The 16,638-nt window shown below is 44.3% G+C and overlaps 1 protein-coding gene across 1 annotated transcript; it reads right to left on the reverse strand.

Moving 5' to 3' along the window:
* Window positions 1–15,384: 15,384 nt before the first annotated feature.
* LOC113564533 lies at window positions 15,385–15,936 on the reverse strand. The gene is made up of 2 exons (XM_026982234.1): window positions 15,641–15,936; window positions 15,385–15,579 (listed from the first exon to the last, which is right to left on the reverse strand). Exons 1-2 carry the CDS (start codon window positions 15,845–15,847, stop codon window positions 15,439–15,441), a joined length of 348 nt encoding a protein of 115 aa, XP_026838035.1. The 5' UTR covers window positions 15,848–15,936; the 3' UTR covers window positions 15,385–15,438.
* Between the last annotated feature and the right edge of the window lie 702 nt (window positions 15,937–16,638).

Here is a 16,638-nt window from a genome sequence, read left to right on the forward strand (position 1 = left end):
TTAACTGGGTATACCTTTCGCAACTGCGGAAAGTCAGATAAAAACAACTTCAAAGCGGCGACAGTTTAGTGTATTTTCCAGTGCCCATGTATGAGTGTGTGCGTGTGTGTGCTTGTGGTGTGTTTGTGTGTGTTTGGGGTGTGTGGGTCACTTGGCAGCCATCTTGGGCTCTGTGCTCAGCTGACAACAAAAGACAGGAGAAAAGGACGCTTTGTTTGAGCCTCCGCCTGTCGCAGTTGCCTTAAAAGGACACTTAACCTTGTCAGAGGCGCGACGACAACGGAAACTTCGTCCTGCAGATCCCCGATTTGATGATGTTTTAAACGCAACGCGTGCTCACCATTTCCACGAAGTAGTGCACTTTAGTGTTTGTGCACAACATAAATTAGACAGGCATTCGGGCTAGGACTTAAAGATTTCAAATGAAACTAATCAAATTATTGCATGCAAACATTCTGCTGCATTTTCTGCGTTGGCTGAAAAATTATATGCTTATTTTGAAATTCCTGCAATACTTATGCGAATGCTACGAGGCATATAAATTCGGTTCGGTTAACGTTGCGTATACGCAATTTGAGCGGCTGTAAGTCACTTTCCATGGATTGAGTTACGTAACGGCCAACGTTTGTGAACCGTAATTGCTGAGTGGCAGTGTGTGTGTGTGTGTGTGTGTGTGTAGCTCGAATTACCAATTTATTTGACAAGCTCACAAATTGCAGCTTACCGAAAAGGGAAAATCAGAGACCGGTTAAAAATTGAGCATGAAATAAAAATAAGATGGAACACAACAAAAAATGGGAAAAATATACATATGTACATATGTATATGTATTCATGTACACATGCAGTCCAACTTACAGCGCAGACCATTTAAGTGTGTATGTGTGTGTGTGTGTGCTCAGTGCCTTATTGACAGTTGATTTGCACTCTGATTGCACAAAAGGAAACCCGAAATCCGTACATTAATTAAACACTGAGCTCGTCTGAGTCTATGCCACTGCCACTGCCACTGCCACGCCTCCGTTTGGGGCGGACAGGACATGGTGTTAGGCAGGATTTGGGGCTCCAGAGGGCGGCAATGGATTGCCAAGGATTCCGACACCGGAAGCCATACGTATAGATATGGCTGCTCTGCTGATTCGGTTTCATTGCTTGCAGCTCGCCTTTTTATGGCACGGACTACGCTCAAATCATCCAGATGCTGCCCCAGACCAAAACCCTTTCTCGATGCCACACTTGCACAAAAAGGTTTGCCTTTAAACGTGAACGATAACTCAATCATGGCCTTAATGTTGTGCTGCAATATACTTGCGGCCACAAATGTCGCAGAGCTTGATTTCCAAATGCAAGCCATTTTCCCAGTAGCGAGTATATCATTTTCCTCAGTGACCTCAGCTCGGTTTTCGTCCGAGTTGCCGACTTGGCTGCAACCCTTCTTGTTGGCCCACTTGAGGTGTTTTTCCCGCTTCGCCATGCAAATTTTATGAATGTCTGCCAAAATGGGAAATAAGCAAATAAGAACATTTCCCGCTTGGCTTTACATCGCAGCACGGCACGCAACTTGTGCAGCTCGCAAATTCATAGTGGGCAACTTTAAATTTCACTGACAGGCGGCAGCTGCTCGCAGGACTCGCAGGACCCCCCAAGGATCCTGTTTTGGCCATTTATCAAATGTTTTGCCTGCAGACGCGCGTCGCAAGTGTCGTTAATTATGCCGTCTATGTGTTGGTGCTTGTGTGTGCGTGTGTGTGTGTGTATTTTTTAATTCGTATTATTTTATATATTTTTTCCTTCGCTTGCCACATCCTTGGCCGCATATTAATGCATGTTTATTTGCCAGCCTGGGCGCACTCGATTCACATTTATTATTATTTATGACCATGCATTATAATTCATTTAGTGGGTGGCGCTGGGTGGCCGCGAACACGACCTCGTCAAGTTTTAGTCGACGCTCATGTGTGTGTGCGTGCGTGCGCTTCTGTTTTTTTTGTTTTAGTAATTAATTAAGTGCCCCTCTTCGTTAGCTAATTAAAATTTAAAGTGCCCACCTAATTGGCAACATCAACAGCTGGCGCTCCAATGGCTAAAACACTTTTCACCTGTATTTTTCCGTGCTTTTATAAGTGCGCACTCGTATCGGTCTAATTTCTGCAATTGCTATTCAGTTTTATTGAGATCGCAATCGGGCATTCAAACTGTTTTGGCCAATAGTTGGGCGAATCGGAGATAGCATCGTTAAAAGAACCTGGGATTATTCTGGCTATGGTTGCGTAGATTTCTGAACTGCTCGTTGGATATTGTGCAAGTGCAACCAATCAAAATTCCTGTTATAGAATCAAATTTTCATTGCTCACAGGGAGCATTTCCTTTAACATTTCATCCATTGCTGGCATTTTGGGCACTTTTCGGTTTCTCGGCAACTGGCATCTGTTTGCCTCAGCATTTGTTTTCCTTTTTTTTCGCCAGAATTCCTATTTTTTGCCGATTTTAACTGGTTTTGCAGTTCCGGTTCCGTTTTCTGATTCGGGTTTTAGCGGCCCTAAGCTGGGGGCTCCAATGGGTTAAACTGTAAACTGTAAACTGTAACTGGGCACAAAGGGCAGCAATTTTCGGGCCACTTTCAGCTGTAGTTTCATCTTTCGTTTGTTTTACAATTCACGCTGCCACACACGCGTACTGGCAATTTTTTACGCCTCACCTCAAAGAGTTTTTCAGGCCTTGTGTTAGAATTTAACCATTTTTTTTGTTGCTCCACTTTTTGCACTTTGTCCAGAGGTCGAAATAAGACCAAAAATGCACTTCAATGATTTGGTTTGTTGCATTCGGCGAGCGTTGAAACGATCTATCAATGATGACGACTTTTATTGGCATCGGAACAACAAAGGGTTTCAATTTGCGCCAGACGCGTATTGGCCGAATTGTGAATTAGGCAAAATAATGTAATTAATAAATGCAATATGCAAAATTCTTCACTGCACGCATATTTCGCCAAAAGTATTCTATGGCATTTTGCGCAGCTGAAATACCGAATAATATCTAAATTATTACGATAAAAATAGTCAGGCGGTATTTTGATGCATTTAATGATGCATGCCCGTTTCTTGGGGCTCTTTTCCATGCGCTCTGTGTCGAAAAACAATTTTTCAAAATATTCCATCACCTTTTGTTGGCCTTTTTTGCCTTGTGCCCAATTGGCAGGGAAATGGGTTAGTTTTTGGTGTGTTTTTCTTTTTTTTACATCGTCGGGCTGCTATGATATTCATCCCGAACTCCAATAGAAAGTGCAAAATTTGAAACAATAACTTTTACGCACGTCAGTGTAAACTCACATGGAAAATTTGCATGCCCCACAAACAAGGGGAAAACACAAAAAAAGGAAATATAAAGAAAAATGGCAGAACCCTGAAAGCAAAGTGAAAATGTGTTTGAGTTTGTTGTAACAAAAGAACCGAAAGCGGAATATGCACGGAAACATGTTGATGTTGTACTCCACTTTTTTTGTTTCTATTTTTTGTTGTTTTCTTTTTTGGCTTGGTCTGCGCCATTTTTGTTTAGCATTTTTATTAAAGCAATTTGGCTTTGTGTAATTTGCACTTCATTAGGAGCTGGCTGAATTGAAATAGCCTAAATGGAATTAAAGTTTCGCCGACGGAGCGTAACTAATGAATGCGCGTAGGGGGCACTTTCTCCACACCCAACATGTTTGTTTGAGTCGGATTTATGTGGCATGCACTTAAAGTGACTCTGTGGTTTCGTTTATGAGCTGCTGCTGTGGTCCGGGCGACCATGCAAGAGTCAGTGGCTGTGCCTGATAATTTATAAACGGTCACGGACCCCCAAAAACGAGACCCCACCCGAACTGCAGACCAGACCAGACCGACAAGTAAGCCGGAGCTCACTGGATGCAGTCTATTAGAAGCGTGTTAGACACCCGAATCCTCGCCCCACACGCAAACAGGATGTGCAGGACCTCACCCACACAGGTGCACAGTCAATAAAAGTCCAAGTTCGAAAGGAAATGCACGTGTGTGCCAGTCTGTGTGAGCGTGTGTGGCCTGTGTGTGTGTGCGGTTGAAACAAGTTGATGATTAATGCAACTCGAATTGCAGACTTTGCTTTCAACTCGCAAGTCCAAAGACTAACCGAAATAAACTTGAGTCAAGTTCTACTCCAGCCAGTGGCTAAAACCGACTCCAGAAAGGGCTGCCAGTGATACCCTGTAATAGAATTTCCAAGGGGATTAGAGCGGAAAAATGAAGTCAGCATTAAAAATTAAAACACACAGAACACCGTGTTTTATGGTATGGAATATTTGAAATGTGTCCATTGAGTAGAAACAGGAAAATTGATATTTCACTCAAAAATAAAGCCATTTATGTACGAAAGTGAGTAAAGTGCTGGTCTAAATGGAGCAGTATGCTGTGCTAATTAACTTGCTACAATAAAAATACTTCAGTTGGCACACACCCAAAGCCAGTATAAATCTCAAACTAAATAACTGCAATTATTGGAGTGCATTTATTGTCCATTAGCTTCTCTCAAAGGGTATTTCTGCACACCATAATTGAATACAGCCGGTGGCATAATCAAATCCCCAGTGTCTCATCTCAGTGGGAAGCGCCGCAAGTTGTCGCCAAGACTCCGGCGAACTTTTCATTTTCCGTGGGGCAGAAGCGGGGGCGGGGGCGGGGGCGGCAGCATTTTGCGAAAAATGATTAATGCGATTTGAACTTAAAATTTACATTGTGTTCATGATATTTAGTTGAATTTATGAGCGCTGTTTGAGTTTGTAAATGAGTTGCTCATTTAATGTTTTAACAGGCACCCCACTGCCCAGCCACTTCCCGCTCCAACACTTGCCCCGCCAGCAAAACCAAACTACACGGCTAGCAGACACCGACAGAGAGGGGCATACTCGGCCAGAAAGAGGTAGACATACGTACTACGAGCGGAGCGAAAGGCTCAACCGGGCTCCTTGCCACTGGCAGAACGGAATTAATGATTGTATTTCATTTCATCTGGGTAGCAGCAGTGTGCGAACTGCACAGTCATGGGCACAAAGGCTTTAAGCACTTATCAGTTCCTTAAACGCTTTTCACCTTTTCCCCGCCGGTGGGAAATCTTTGCCACAGCAAAAACGTAGGCGGAATGTGGCAAGTCTGGTGCAGTTACTGTAGTTCCAGCCTCGAGGAGATGTTTTGCATTCCTTATTAAAAAGCTGCGTTGGAAAAACGCATATATCATTAAGGTAAGCTGCAATCTGCGCCTAATGCACTAGGCTCTTCCACGTTTTTCACTTATTTCCGATTCTCTGGAAGGTAATATTAGGAATTATGTCTAGAATCACATCAATCATTTAAATGGGCTGCGTTGAGTGCCATTTTGCGGCAGCAGCGCGGGGAATGCCCAACTCAATGGAGCCGTGTGGTGCCCAAAGTGGAACCCAAAGGATGCTAGCAATCTTAGTTACGGTCCTCGATTCACCCTTGCCCCCTCCCCCAACTGTAGACTGCAGAAATTGGGGGTCGCCGTCATTTTGGGGCTTCATTCTGTGCTTGTCTTTGACGGGCGGACATCGATAATTATCGCACAAAATGTGTCCCCGGGTTGGGGCGGAAGGGGGGGCGGAAAATGGGCCTGTGGCCAATGTTCTTTTGATTTCTGTCTTGTCTGTCTGGGCTATGCTTCTCTCTCCACCTTTCGCATGCCCTCCCTCTCGCACTGCGTGTGTGAGTGTGCGTGTGTGGGTGTATGCGAAAAACAAGCAAATTTACAGCACACACAGGCCTGCATACATGTGCATAAATTCATTGTCACGGCGACAAGGACAACGACAACGACGACGACGACAGCAGCATCAAATGAATGAATGAATGTGTCTCTGGGTTCGGGCCTCTCTTTCCCAGGTCCTGCGTGTCCTGGCCTCTAACATGTGTAGCCTGCTTTTAGGCTAAAAGCACGCTGCACACACTATTCGCACACACAGGCACACCCACTTCGTTGCTGGCATAAATCTTTGGGACTTTTGTTTGATCGAACGCAAAAATAATGGCGCTTTGTTGTCCTGCCTGCCATCTCTCTGTGTCTGTGTGTGTGCAAGTGAGTGTGAGTCCTGCCTTCATAAATTTCAGCCAGGCCAACTGAAGGCGCAAAGAGAAATCAGCAGGAAAATTGACCTTTTAGCTCACACTTTCAGTCCCACATGCTGCTAATGATACGAAGCGCTTTGCCATCGCTCGTTCTGGCCACTTTCTTGTGCGACTAACTGCATCAGGAGCCAAAATGATTGACTGACCAACTGACACACTGAGTGCGCACAGTGACCCCCAGTCACCTGGCCAAAACCACAGATACAAGTCCACCGAAAACCCAAATCGGATACTTGGGATCTAAAAGATTGTGCTGAATCTAAAACCATTTGGTAGACCAATGGAATTATGCCAAAAAATCTAAAAACAAAATACAAATTCACATAATAAGCACATAAACAATTTAGCCCATTACCCAATATGACTAAGATTAAGATACAATGCAATTTCCAAGCAACATAACCAGCGCTATAATAATTATAATAATTATTATAATAAATAAAGAAATAAATTTGGTAGACCCGTAAATATAGCGTCTTTCTCGTTGAGAAACATTTAGTTTGTAATACACAACAATTGTGAATGGTATATAATATATTGCTAATACAAGTATATGGTAATGTCTTTGGCCAACGGGTTAAGATGCTCCGCCACTTAATTGCCAAAAGTTTGCACTGCTCCAAAGGCGGCGCAGTCATATGCCGCCAATTCAACTCCCATTTGGCCATAACTTCTGGCTGCTTTTCTACTTCCACTTTGAGTTTTGATGGGCGCTGCAGACGCGACACTTTTTATGGCTCTCGCACATTAGGCATTCGTCATTAAAGTTTATATCTCGCCCAAGAGCGGCCCCCAGTTTCCATTTTCCATTTTCCATCTGCCCGTCCCCCAAATCCCCGCCTATCGCATCGGCAGCAGCGGCTTCTAGGGATATACATATAAAATGACAATGATGGCTGAGCATAATGCCAACAATTAGGCTGAAAAATGTTTGCTCACGCACGGAGTGGGGCGAAAGGGATGGGCGATGGGGCAGAGCGAGAGAGAAGAGCAGCATTTTCAAAAATCAAAGTTTGCACTGATGCACTTGGAGAAAGTTGCTGCTAACTATGCCATTAAAAGTCTGGTTGCCAAATAAAAATCTTGCTTTTAACAATGCCTTTTAATGGCTTACTGCACATTTTGCAATAAAGTGAAAGTTTTTTGGTATCAATCATGTCGAAATGACAGTGCATGGAATGTGTTTGCCTTCGACTAACTGACTGATGAAGCATGTCCTGCATGTCCTGCATGTTCCTTTCTTGTTTATGAGCCTGTGTGCGTGTGCACTTTGAACAAATTAAAATTGCAAAAATCCTCTTGCTGCACTTATGCATGAAATACAGTGCCGGACGGGCAGAACCTGCCGGCCATAACCGTAAACTGTGGCCAACTGTATCTCATATCTTAATGGCCAACGGTGGCCAGGACGGGCCCGTTGGCCAAATGAAATACATAAAATGCATATTTTCGACATTTTTATTACCTGCTCGGGCACTTGTTGTTGACAATTTCTTGGCCCATAACTTTGGGCATCATCAATAAATGGCCAGAGTCAAAGCAAGGAACATGGCTAGCATCAATTGGCGAAAGTTGAACGTGGCCAAGAGCCCTTCACACCGTTTGCGCCCTTTTAGCCGGGCGGGCTAATTGATGGCCGCAAGGATTCGATCGATTATCGTCCACCACTTGGCTGTTTTCGAATGAATCACTGGCGATGTGTTTGCCAAACAATTTATGCGCCTCTTAATTGATCCGATTTCGTTGAATTAAAGTGCGCATTCAGTGATTGCTACGACACTTTGCTTTGTGCGTTTTTTGCTCGAATGGAGAAGTCAGTTGAAAATGGCAAACTCAGTCGATATATTTTAGTTTTATAAATTTGCGAACTTTTGATGGGTTTTCTTTCGATGTTATTAGGGCAAATAAACGGTTGTTCCATTAATGAACAGAGCAACTACACGCTGTGATTTAATTCCCGTAGCTTTTCATCTGGCATCTCCTTTGCCTTTTCAGCCCGAAGCAGTCCGTTGTCCTTTTATTGTCCTTGTGCCACAATTTTTGCACAGCTTCTGTCAGGAGGCAAAATGCCTTCGGAACTAATTTGCCAGCAGAAGGCGAAACTTTTGAGCAGAAATATATTGCGTTGAGCAGCAAACTAACCGAAAAAGGACAGTCGAAGGGAAAGTCCAACAAAAAGTGGAAGAAAGGATAGCTGAATGAATGGGATGGTATGGTATACCATAGTATGGAATGGGATGGGATGGCCGGATGAATGGCACATAGCTTTTGGCTCATCATCTCTGGCCAAAAAGCGAAGTGAATAAGTTTTGGACGGGGAATGAAGTGCAAATTAATCAACTATAAAATTAATTATCCCTTTGTAGCGAGATGCCATCGCCAATATAGAACAATATAGTGCATCTAAGTAGTTCCATCGCGGACTATTACCTCAAGTTGAGCTTGAGGACCTTGTGCGATTTTGGCTCTCTGCCATAATTAAGTTGACCGATTTCCATATAGAACCGATTGGCGGGAAATTTCTGTCCAGCATCTGTCATTTGTATCGCATTCATTTCGCCCTGTTTCGCCTTGTTTGTTTTTGCGGCTGGCTCAACACAATTAATTAGTTAATGTGCAATGCTTTGGTGTGAAATTTATTGCTATTTGCGCTCTTCTGTTTGATGAGTCCGGGCCGCAGCTTCAAAATGTTGTACTGCTGCTTTGCAACAGGGTGTCGTGGGTTGTTTCGGTTTCTTCTGTATTATTCAGAACTCCTTTGATTCGACTCCATTTTGGGTGCTCGTTGGGTATAGCGAATTATCACAGCGCTTTCTAGTGTTTTTCAGATGCTTATTTACATTCGAACAGGGTATAGCTAGTGCTATACGCTCGGCTGGCGTAACCCCTGCCTGCTTGTTGTTGTAATTGCTACTAATTACTGGCACAACGATTGCTGATGGATTTTCTAGCCCCGCCGCCTCTCATTTTCATTGTGCACGACTTATGCAAATGCGACTATGCCCATCTCTGTCGCCCCACCCGGACGAGCCTCTCGCTCGCACTCGCTGCGTAAGCGCCGTGTATATAATTTACATAAACATCTAATTGCTGGTTGCCATTGTTGTTGTAATCATGCTTAATTGTTTTCGTTGGGCATTTCATGTTCAATGCTCATGATTGAAAGTTTGTGCTTTGGCGGTTTGCGTTGGCAGTAAACCGCCGACCGCTAAGCCCACACTTTCCTTCGGAAAAGCGGAAAAGGGGAAAAGGGGAAAGCCCCGCTCCATTGCCATTGCCGCACCGCCCTCCATGAAGTGCCTTTAAGTGCTTAATGACACGTTTGCATTACTCAATTTCCAGCGAGTTTCCTTTGGGCCCAGCGCGAGTTATTTCCTCAATTCAATTAAGCAAACTGTCTCGAGTTATGGCCAAAAGCGGTTGGATTCCGGGTGGTGGTGGTGGTGGTGGCGGGTGTATGTGGGCCCACTTGGTAAGGAAGGGGGGGAATTATGCGGCCCAGATACCCGAAAGTGCCTGCGATAGAATGTCTGACAATTACATTGGCAAACACAGTACACAAGATCAACAGCTTTTGGAAGCTGGAAGCGGGCCAAATCAGTTAATTGATGTTGAAATCGGGCGAAAGTCCTTGGCCCAAACGGCCGGCCAAATGGCCCTTCAATGGTTCTTGCTCTCCAGATACTTAAAAGCTGATTTCAGTTAATGCCCAACACAAAGTACGGGGCCGAGGTGGAGTTGTGTATGCGAGATTTGGCTTGAAGTATTTATGATAATTGCACTTCGGCTGTTGTGTTAATAATAGTGGTTGAATTCCAATTATGCGGAATTGTTCAAACTTTAAGTTTAAACTTTAAGACTTTGGCCACCAGAGAATGAACTTGCATAGCAGCAAACTCATTATTATAATGATTTCTTTGCGGAACTTATGGATGTCTGTGTTAGTGATATGTGATATATGATATATCCGGCCGAAGATTCCACTTGGCAGTGGCTCCTGCAATCATGCACTCAATTTATTGTACACTTTTCGGTGCTGGCACATTTGCATATCCTGCATATTTTCCATGCCAAGCAAGGCCCCGGGTCCTTTGACATTCGGTACTGAGGGTGAGTGGCTATAGATCAGTGCCAGACGCAGTTGCATTTGATATTTACCTTTTAATATTATTAATATTATGATTAAAGCAGGCATCTGCCGAGAGCATCTCGTATGCATTCAGCGTCCTGGCATCCAGCATCCAGCATCCAGCATCCTTTGCCGGCATCCTTTGCAAAATGAGCTGACAGCTTACCTAGCTGCCGTGTGTGCGCGTGTGGGGGTGTGAGTGTAACTGTGCGTCTGTGTAGCCGAGTATCTGTGTGCGTGTGTGTGTGTGTGCGTCCCATCCTGACATTCATGCACTGAAGCTGATGCCTGGCACTCGCAAATGAAGTTCTTGTGGATTGCAAAATGAAGTCCAAACTTGTGCGCTATTTTTGCCTTTGACAGCTGCTGTTTTTGTTGCCGCCTGGAATGCATGGCGCTTCGACTGGCAGCCCCATTTTTCCCCATTTATTCCGACCTCGGGAATGCCTTGGCTTATAATAATAATGAAAATCAAGGAATATGTAGCGAACGATGTGGCCAAGGCCATATGACCTGCATTTAGCCTAGCAACTGAAGCAGCATGATGAGCGTACATTATTTTCTCTGTCTTTAATTGAAAAACTCACACCCACGCTCACTCTCACCATCTCAATTACTAGGAAAAAAGGAAAAAAAAAAGGAAAAAAATTACATTATTTTAAAGGAAACATCCACGCTTTTGCCTCCATTCACCTTTTGCCAATTTTTCCACCTCCTTTGTTGCTTCTGCCTGTGGCTGCCATTGGCAGGACATTTTTGGCTAGAAAAATTGCGGATGAGGATACTTAACGCCGCCGTGTATAGTTTTCCACTGTTTTCTTTTTTTCGCGCACGTACTGAGCACCAACGCCTTTTCAGTTGCCTCATGCCACCGGCAACATGCAACATGTGCAGCAGCAGCGAGCTGCTGGCTGTTGGTTTTCTTGTCATTTCATTCATGACATTTCAATTACATTAAAGAGCTTCCAGGCGCGGCGATGCCAGAAGCCAATGGATTAAAATTGAGCATCATTAAGATGAAAATGTGTCTCGTTCGCTTTTTTGGGATTATGGATAAGCCTTGGCAAGAACAGCCGAAATGGAAAATCTATTAGAAAATTGCGTGATTTCTACATCCAGCTGGGTGTTGCTTTGTTTTTTGTAACTCAAATTCCTTTTTGTAATTAAAGTTGCTATTTCTCGGCAGGGCAACCGTGATTGTTGCTTGATCTCCTTTACCACTTGCACGCACTTTCGCCTGATGTCTCTTTCAAATTTGATTTGCAATTAAGGCAGTAATTTAGCTTTAACCGATATTAAGTGTTGGCCTTCCACTTAAACCGTCTGCCAACTTTGCCAACTTTTGCTAGCTGGGTCTTCATTAAAACGGATTCGTGTTGCCGTTCGCTCGGTTGCTGTTGCTGCTGCTGTTGCTGTTGCTGCTGTTGCAGGGGCAGCAGCTGCTGCTGCGGGTGGAAAGGGACGTGGGACTTAGTAGCTGAGTACTCTTGCAACTGGCAAATGGCATTATTTTTGTTTGACAAGTCAAAGCGGCGCGACATCGCGACATCGCGACTACTGCGACGACGGCCGCAAGAGCAAGAGCACTTCAAAGTTGTCAGAGCATACTTCTAGGCGCGGCCAAGTGCGTGTGTGCCGCCTGCCTGGAACAGGCCGCAATTCGCCAAGAATCCCCTTGAATCCCCCTTTTGGCCATGTGTTTCAGTGGCTCGGATGCCGGACTTGCGAGTCTCGGCACGGGCCACGCAAATGTCTAAAAGGAACTACCGAATATAAGCATTTTTACGAATTGTTGCTTTGTGCGTCTGCCCTCTACATGTAGTTTTATTTTAAATACACATTATAACATCTGTAAGAGCAGCTGGCTGTTCTAAAACAACTTTTAAGTGATGATCGCAAATATATGGATCAAAAATGTGCATTTTCAAGCTGGCTACCTACAGCCAAAGGACTCGCAGCGCCATTCACTCTCTTTGTGTTTTCTCTTAGGTGGCGCCTGGGGGAAAACTCACCACGGGGAGAGGGCTGCGCAAACTCACCACGGTGCCGAAACTCACAGGATAACTGCCACGGCAGCGAACTGAAGCCACGAACCAACTGGCTCCCATTGACATTTTCACCTACTTTCGACCTGTCGCTTTCCCTTTGGCTGAAAGGCAAGCCGAATGCACTGTGGCAGCTTGACCAAGTCCCAGTTGCCTCGTTTAGCCATTTCCCCCAATTTCCTCCATGAATTTTCCAAATCAGCTGGCCGAAAAAAAGCAAGTCTCCTGCGAAGCAAAATGCCAATGTTTCGGTCTCGGTTTTTGGGTCGAGCAACAAATTTAATTACAGCCTGGAAAAGTGCCCTGAAACCCGCTTAAGAAATTAACGAGCGAGTAGTTAATGATTCCACTGTATCCGGTTTTTCGATTTTCCTCCATTTTTCTGGCTGCCACAAAATAAAGTTGCATTGAAATAAGGGCACCGCTGTAAGCGAAGCATAAATAGCAAATCGAAGGCGTCGTTAATGCCCTAAAATGTACAATGAGTATTCCGATTTGCCGACTAGGGTGGAATATAACTTTCTTCAAAACTGTAACTATATGTGCTTGAAAAATATGTGTGCTGTTTTTAGCATTATTTTAGCATTTGAATATAATATAATATAACATAAAGTATGTATTTAACAAAGTCGTGATTTCAGGGAAAGCACACTTGCCACTCACTTCCTGCCACAAACACCTCAATAAGACTCACGGACGTCCTGGCTGTGAACGTTCCCATTGTCCTCCCTGAATGTGTGTGTGTGTGTGTGTCGTCTATTAGCCGCTCTCATTCAGTGAAGATTCGCTGAGCGATTGGCGACGTGTAAACGATAATCAAGTAATTTCCATTATGACAGGACACAGGGCAGCGAAATGGTCACCCAGTGCGGAAACTAGGGAGCTACGGCTACAATTTACCATTTAGGGTCTTTACGGTGTTAAGGTGGGGGTTGGCCAATAAAAGCCTCACTAAATTGCGATTGCCGCGACTCTGTATGTGTGCGTGTGTGTGTGTGTGAGTGTCTGTGCGTGTTTGTGGCAGGAGATACAAAATACATTACGCATACGCCCCGTGGCCCGAACAAAAGCAAATCCAATTGCCAATTGTTGCGATAAAGCAGGCCAAAAGCAAAGTCAAAGGAAATGTCGATGCTTCCTTCTTTTTTCGCTGTCCTTCCCCCCTCTTTCCTTTCCCTTACCCATGCTGCTGTTGTTGTTTTTCACTATTTATTGGCAGTGGCATTTCATTGTCCTTGTCGCTGCTGGCTTGGCTTTTAGACAACTCTCTCTGCCGCTCCCAACCCCGTTTTGCTGCTTTTAAGGCGCACGCGATAATGGCCAATGATGCATGTGTGTTGCTGCTATGTGTCTGTGTGTGTCTGTGTGTGTGTGTTTCAGCACTTTGCGACAACAATGCCATGCCCACCAACGAAAGTCCTTTCCGCACACACACCCACCGCACAGCCACACTTCTTCATATAATGGCAACGGCGACGGAAACGGAAGCTGCATACTTAGACGCCGACTGAACCGGCCGAAGAGAAAGCGAAAGAGAAGGGTAGAGAGTGTGCGAAGGAGTGGGTTCGTCGGGTTCAGGGGTCATCGGAAAATCCAGCTGCACAGCCAGCGTAATTGCAAGTGCTTGCACTGGCAAACAAGGAAATTGCTTATGTATGAAGTGGCATTATTTCAAGTCAAATCCATTAGGTTAATACCAAACAGATTTCTCGAAAAGGGAAAACTAAAGTAAAAAATGTAGTATTCAAATAATATAAAATTCAATTCAGCAGTTGTGTTGTCCTCATGGGCCAGCACTTGCCAGGTTTTTTCTCGCTGTGTTGCCGGCTGTGCAATAAAAACGCAACAAGCGAAATGAAGTGAAGTGAAACGGTCAACGCGGATTAGCGTAAACGTAAAAAGTATCTGCGTGCGTGTGTGTTGGTAAGCGTTTTTGTGTGCGAGTGAGTGTTAACAGTTAATTGTTTTGCGTGCGTGTCACATATCCCTATCAGCCATCTTCCTACTGCGCCACCAAATTGTGTCATTAGCAGTCGCATAAAAGCCCAAATGGCCCGGCCAGCTCATTGGCACGTTCCAAAAAGTGGAAAAAAACAAAAACTGCCCGTGTAGATGATCACATGGCCATCATCATCTTCGTCACCCATTATTTCTTACAGCTGAAGTTTTATTTGGCCTGCTTCGGCCATAAAGTCAAGTTGGCCCGGCTTATAGCCGCAGAATAAAAGTTAAAAATTTATAAATCACTGTGGTGATGCTGGTCCTGGAAGCCCATGGGCAATTGCTGATGTGACAGCTTTGCCCCGCCTCTCCCGCCCAGCCTCCTTTTTTATTTGAGCTGTTTACACTTGCCGCTGCCGTTGTTGCAACTTAAATTTTCCGCTTTTGATGTGCCAATTTTATGCCCAAAAATGAAACAAAAAATGCGCAAAGGGGCAAGAAAAATACAAATTTATATGCGCGTACGTATGTATGTATGAAAAAACTTGCGCCGAGAGGCAGCGAAACTAAATAAATAAATGTGCGCAGACACCCACGCACACTCATGCATGCAAGTTTTATTTAAGAGTGCAAAAAGTAAAGCAATAAACACGCACACACGCACACACGCAGGCGGCCAACAGGGCGTATGTGTGTTATGCATGGAAATAAAAGTTTTCCATAATTTTGTATAAGAAAAGTTTTCTTGCGTTGTGTTGCAAGTGCTTCCTGTCTTTTTTTCGCAATTCCCCTTTCCTTATATACATATATATATATATTTTTTTTGTTGTAAGGAGGAGGAGGAAAGGGGGCGGAAAAACTGCTGGTGGTCTAGGCCCAAAGTGGCTACAAAACTTTTACGCTGCTTGTGAATTAATTAAAAGATGAACTGGGCAGACTAACAAAAGATACAAAAATAAAGGAGATCCATTGGATAAAACTAAAGGGGAGTATACAAAGTTCATTGGGTTAACACAAAGCGGCGGCAGTGTCTTCGAGGTTAACTGCTTATGGAACCTGTTAACTCTTTGGAAAAACTATTATATTTTACAAAATATAATACAGAATATTACAAGCCAAGGCTTCACTTTGCATGTGGCATTTATTCAGCATCTAGTCCATTCAAGGCTCAGTATTCAATCCATAAACTCAAAGTATTTGTAGCTGAGCAGAGCGATTTTGTACAGGCTGCGCTCCAGGTGCAAAGGATGGACTCCTGTGCGAATGACCAGCTCCTCGAAGGACATGCCCTCAACATTTTCATCACCATCTTGCACCTGTGAGAGAAGAAAGTTGGGTTTCACTTGCTTGTATTTTCCCAAAAAGATTCTGCTCTACTTTGTACTCATTGCCTTGCCCGATCGCCGAGTACTGTAACTCGTTTTCCAATTTCTTTGGCTTGACCTTGAACCGCTCCCTGGCCAAAATCTTGATGGTCTTCTTCAAAATCTTGGGCGAGGCATTGCTCAGATTGAGAATCTCCCCGAAGGTCAGCAGCTTGGCCTTCTGCAGTTCGTAATTGACGCGAATATAGTGTTTCTCCATTGAAATATATACTCGTATTTGTGGTGACAGATGAAAAGTTGTTTCCCTCTTTTTTTCGATCTTTTAATTCTTTGTAACAGCTTGTTTGTTTGGACACTAAATGCCACGCTAGTTGAGAAATTAATTGGACAAAAATTGATTAGGTCCAGTCCACTGTGCCAAAATGACAAAACTATCGGCCAAGCCAATATAGCCCTAAAATAGCATCATACCTAGTAGGCCATGATTTTCTAGCAGCTGCCATTTGCTGTCACTCAAACAAAGTTCCACATTTCATTCGTCTTTGCGCAGTCAAGCCGACAGCTTCTAAAAACCAGTTAAATACATTCATAGAAAAAAGGAAATTTTCAATATGATTCAGATACTGATTTTCTTGTCGGGCCCCGTGCTCGCAGGCCTTACGTACTTGGGCATCAACCTGGCGTCGCTGTGGAAGAAGTCCACTGAGTTCGAGCGGGTGACGGAGCTGCTCGTGCTGGAGGATCAGCTGGAGAGGATGATCATGGCTGGCCAGGCGGCGCATCCAAACGACGCAGCGCTGCAGCACCTGGGGCGGAACCTCATGGGCAACTTCCGATTGGATGTGAGCAATCAACTCCAGGGGGCTCAGGGGTAGCTCTCGACAACTCCATCGCAACTCGCTCTTCTTGACCACACTGATGGATCCATCTGCCTGGAGTGCATCTCGGATGAAAATTTGAGGTAGTACCTGCAGTTATTCAATACAATTCAATGCAAATACCATTCAAATGTAAAATGTAATAAGAATTGCATCTTTATACCACAAATCG

This window comes from Drosophila erecta, unplaced genomic scaffold (assembly GCF_003286155.1).
Source record: "Drosophila erecta strain 14021-0224.00,06,07 unplaced genomic scaffold, DereRS2 tig00000126-arrow-pilon, whole genome shotgun sequence".
Taxonomy (NCBI): Eukaryota; Metazoa; Arthropoda; class Insecta; order Diptera; family Drosophilidae; genus Drosophila; species Drosophila erecta.

Bases quoted from the DNA above. Each gene is read 5' to 3' on its own strand.
- LOC113564533 (XM_026982234.1), bottom strand. From the start codon at position 15,847: ATGGAGAAACACTATATTCGCGTCAATTACGAACTGCAGAAGGCCAAG. The intron at 15,580-15,640 runs GTAGAGCAGAAT...CTTCTCTCACAG, and splicing joins GGCAAGGCAATGAGTACAAA to GTGCAAGATGGTGATGAAAA.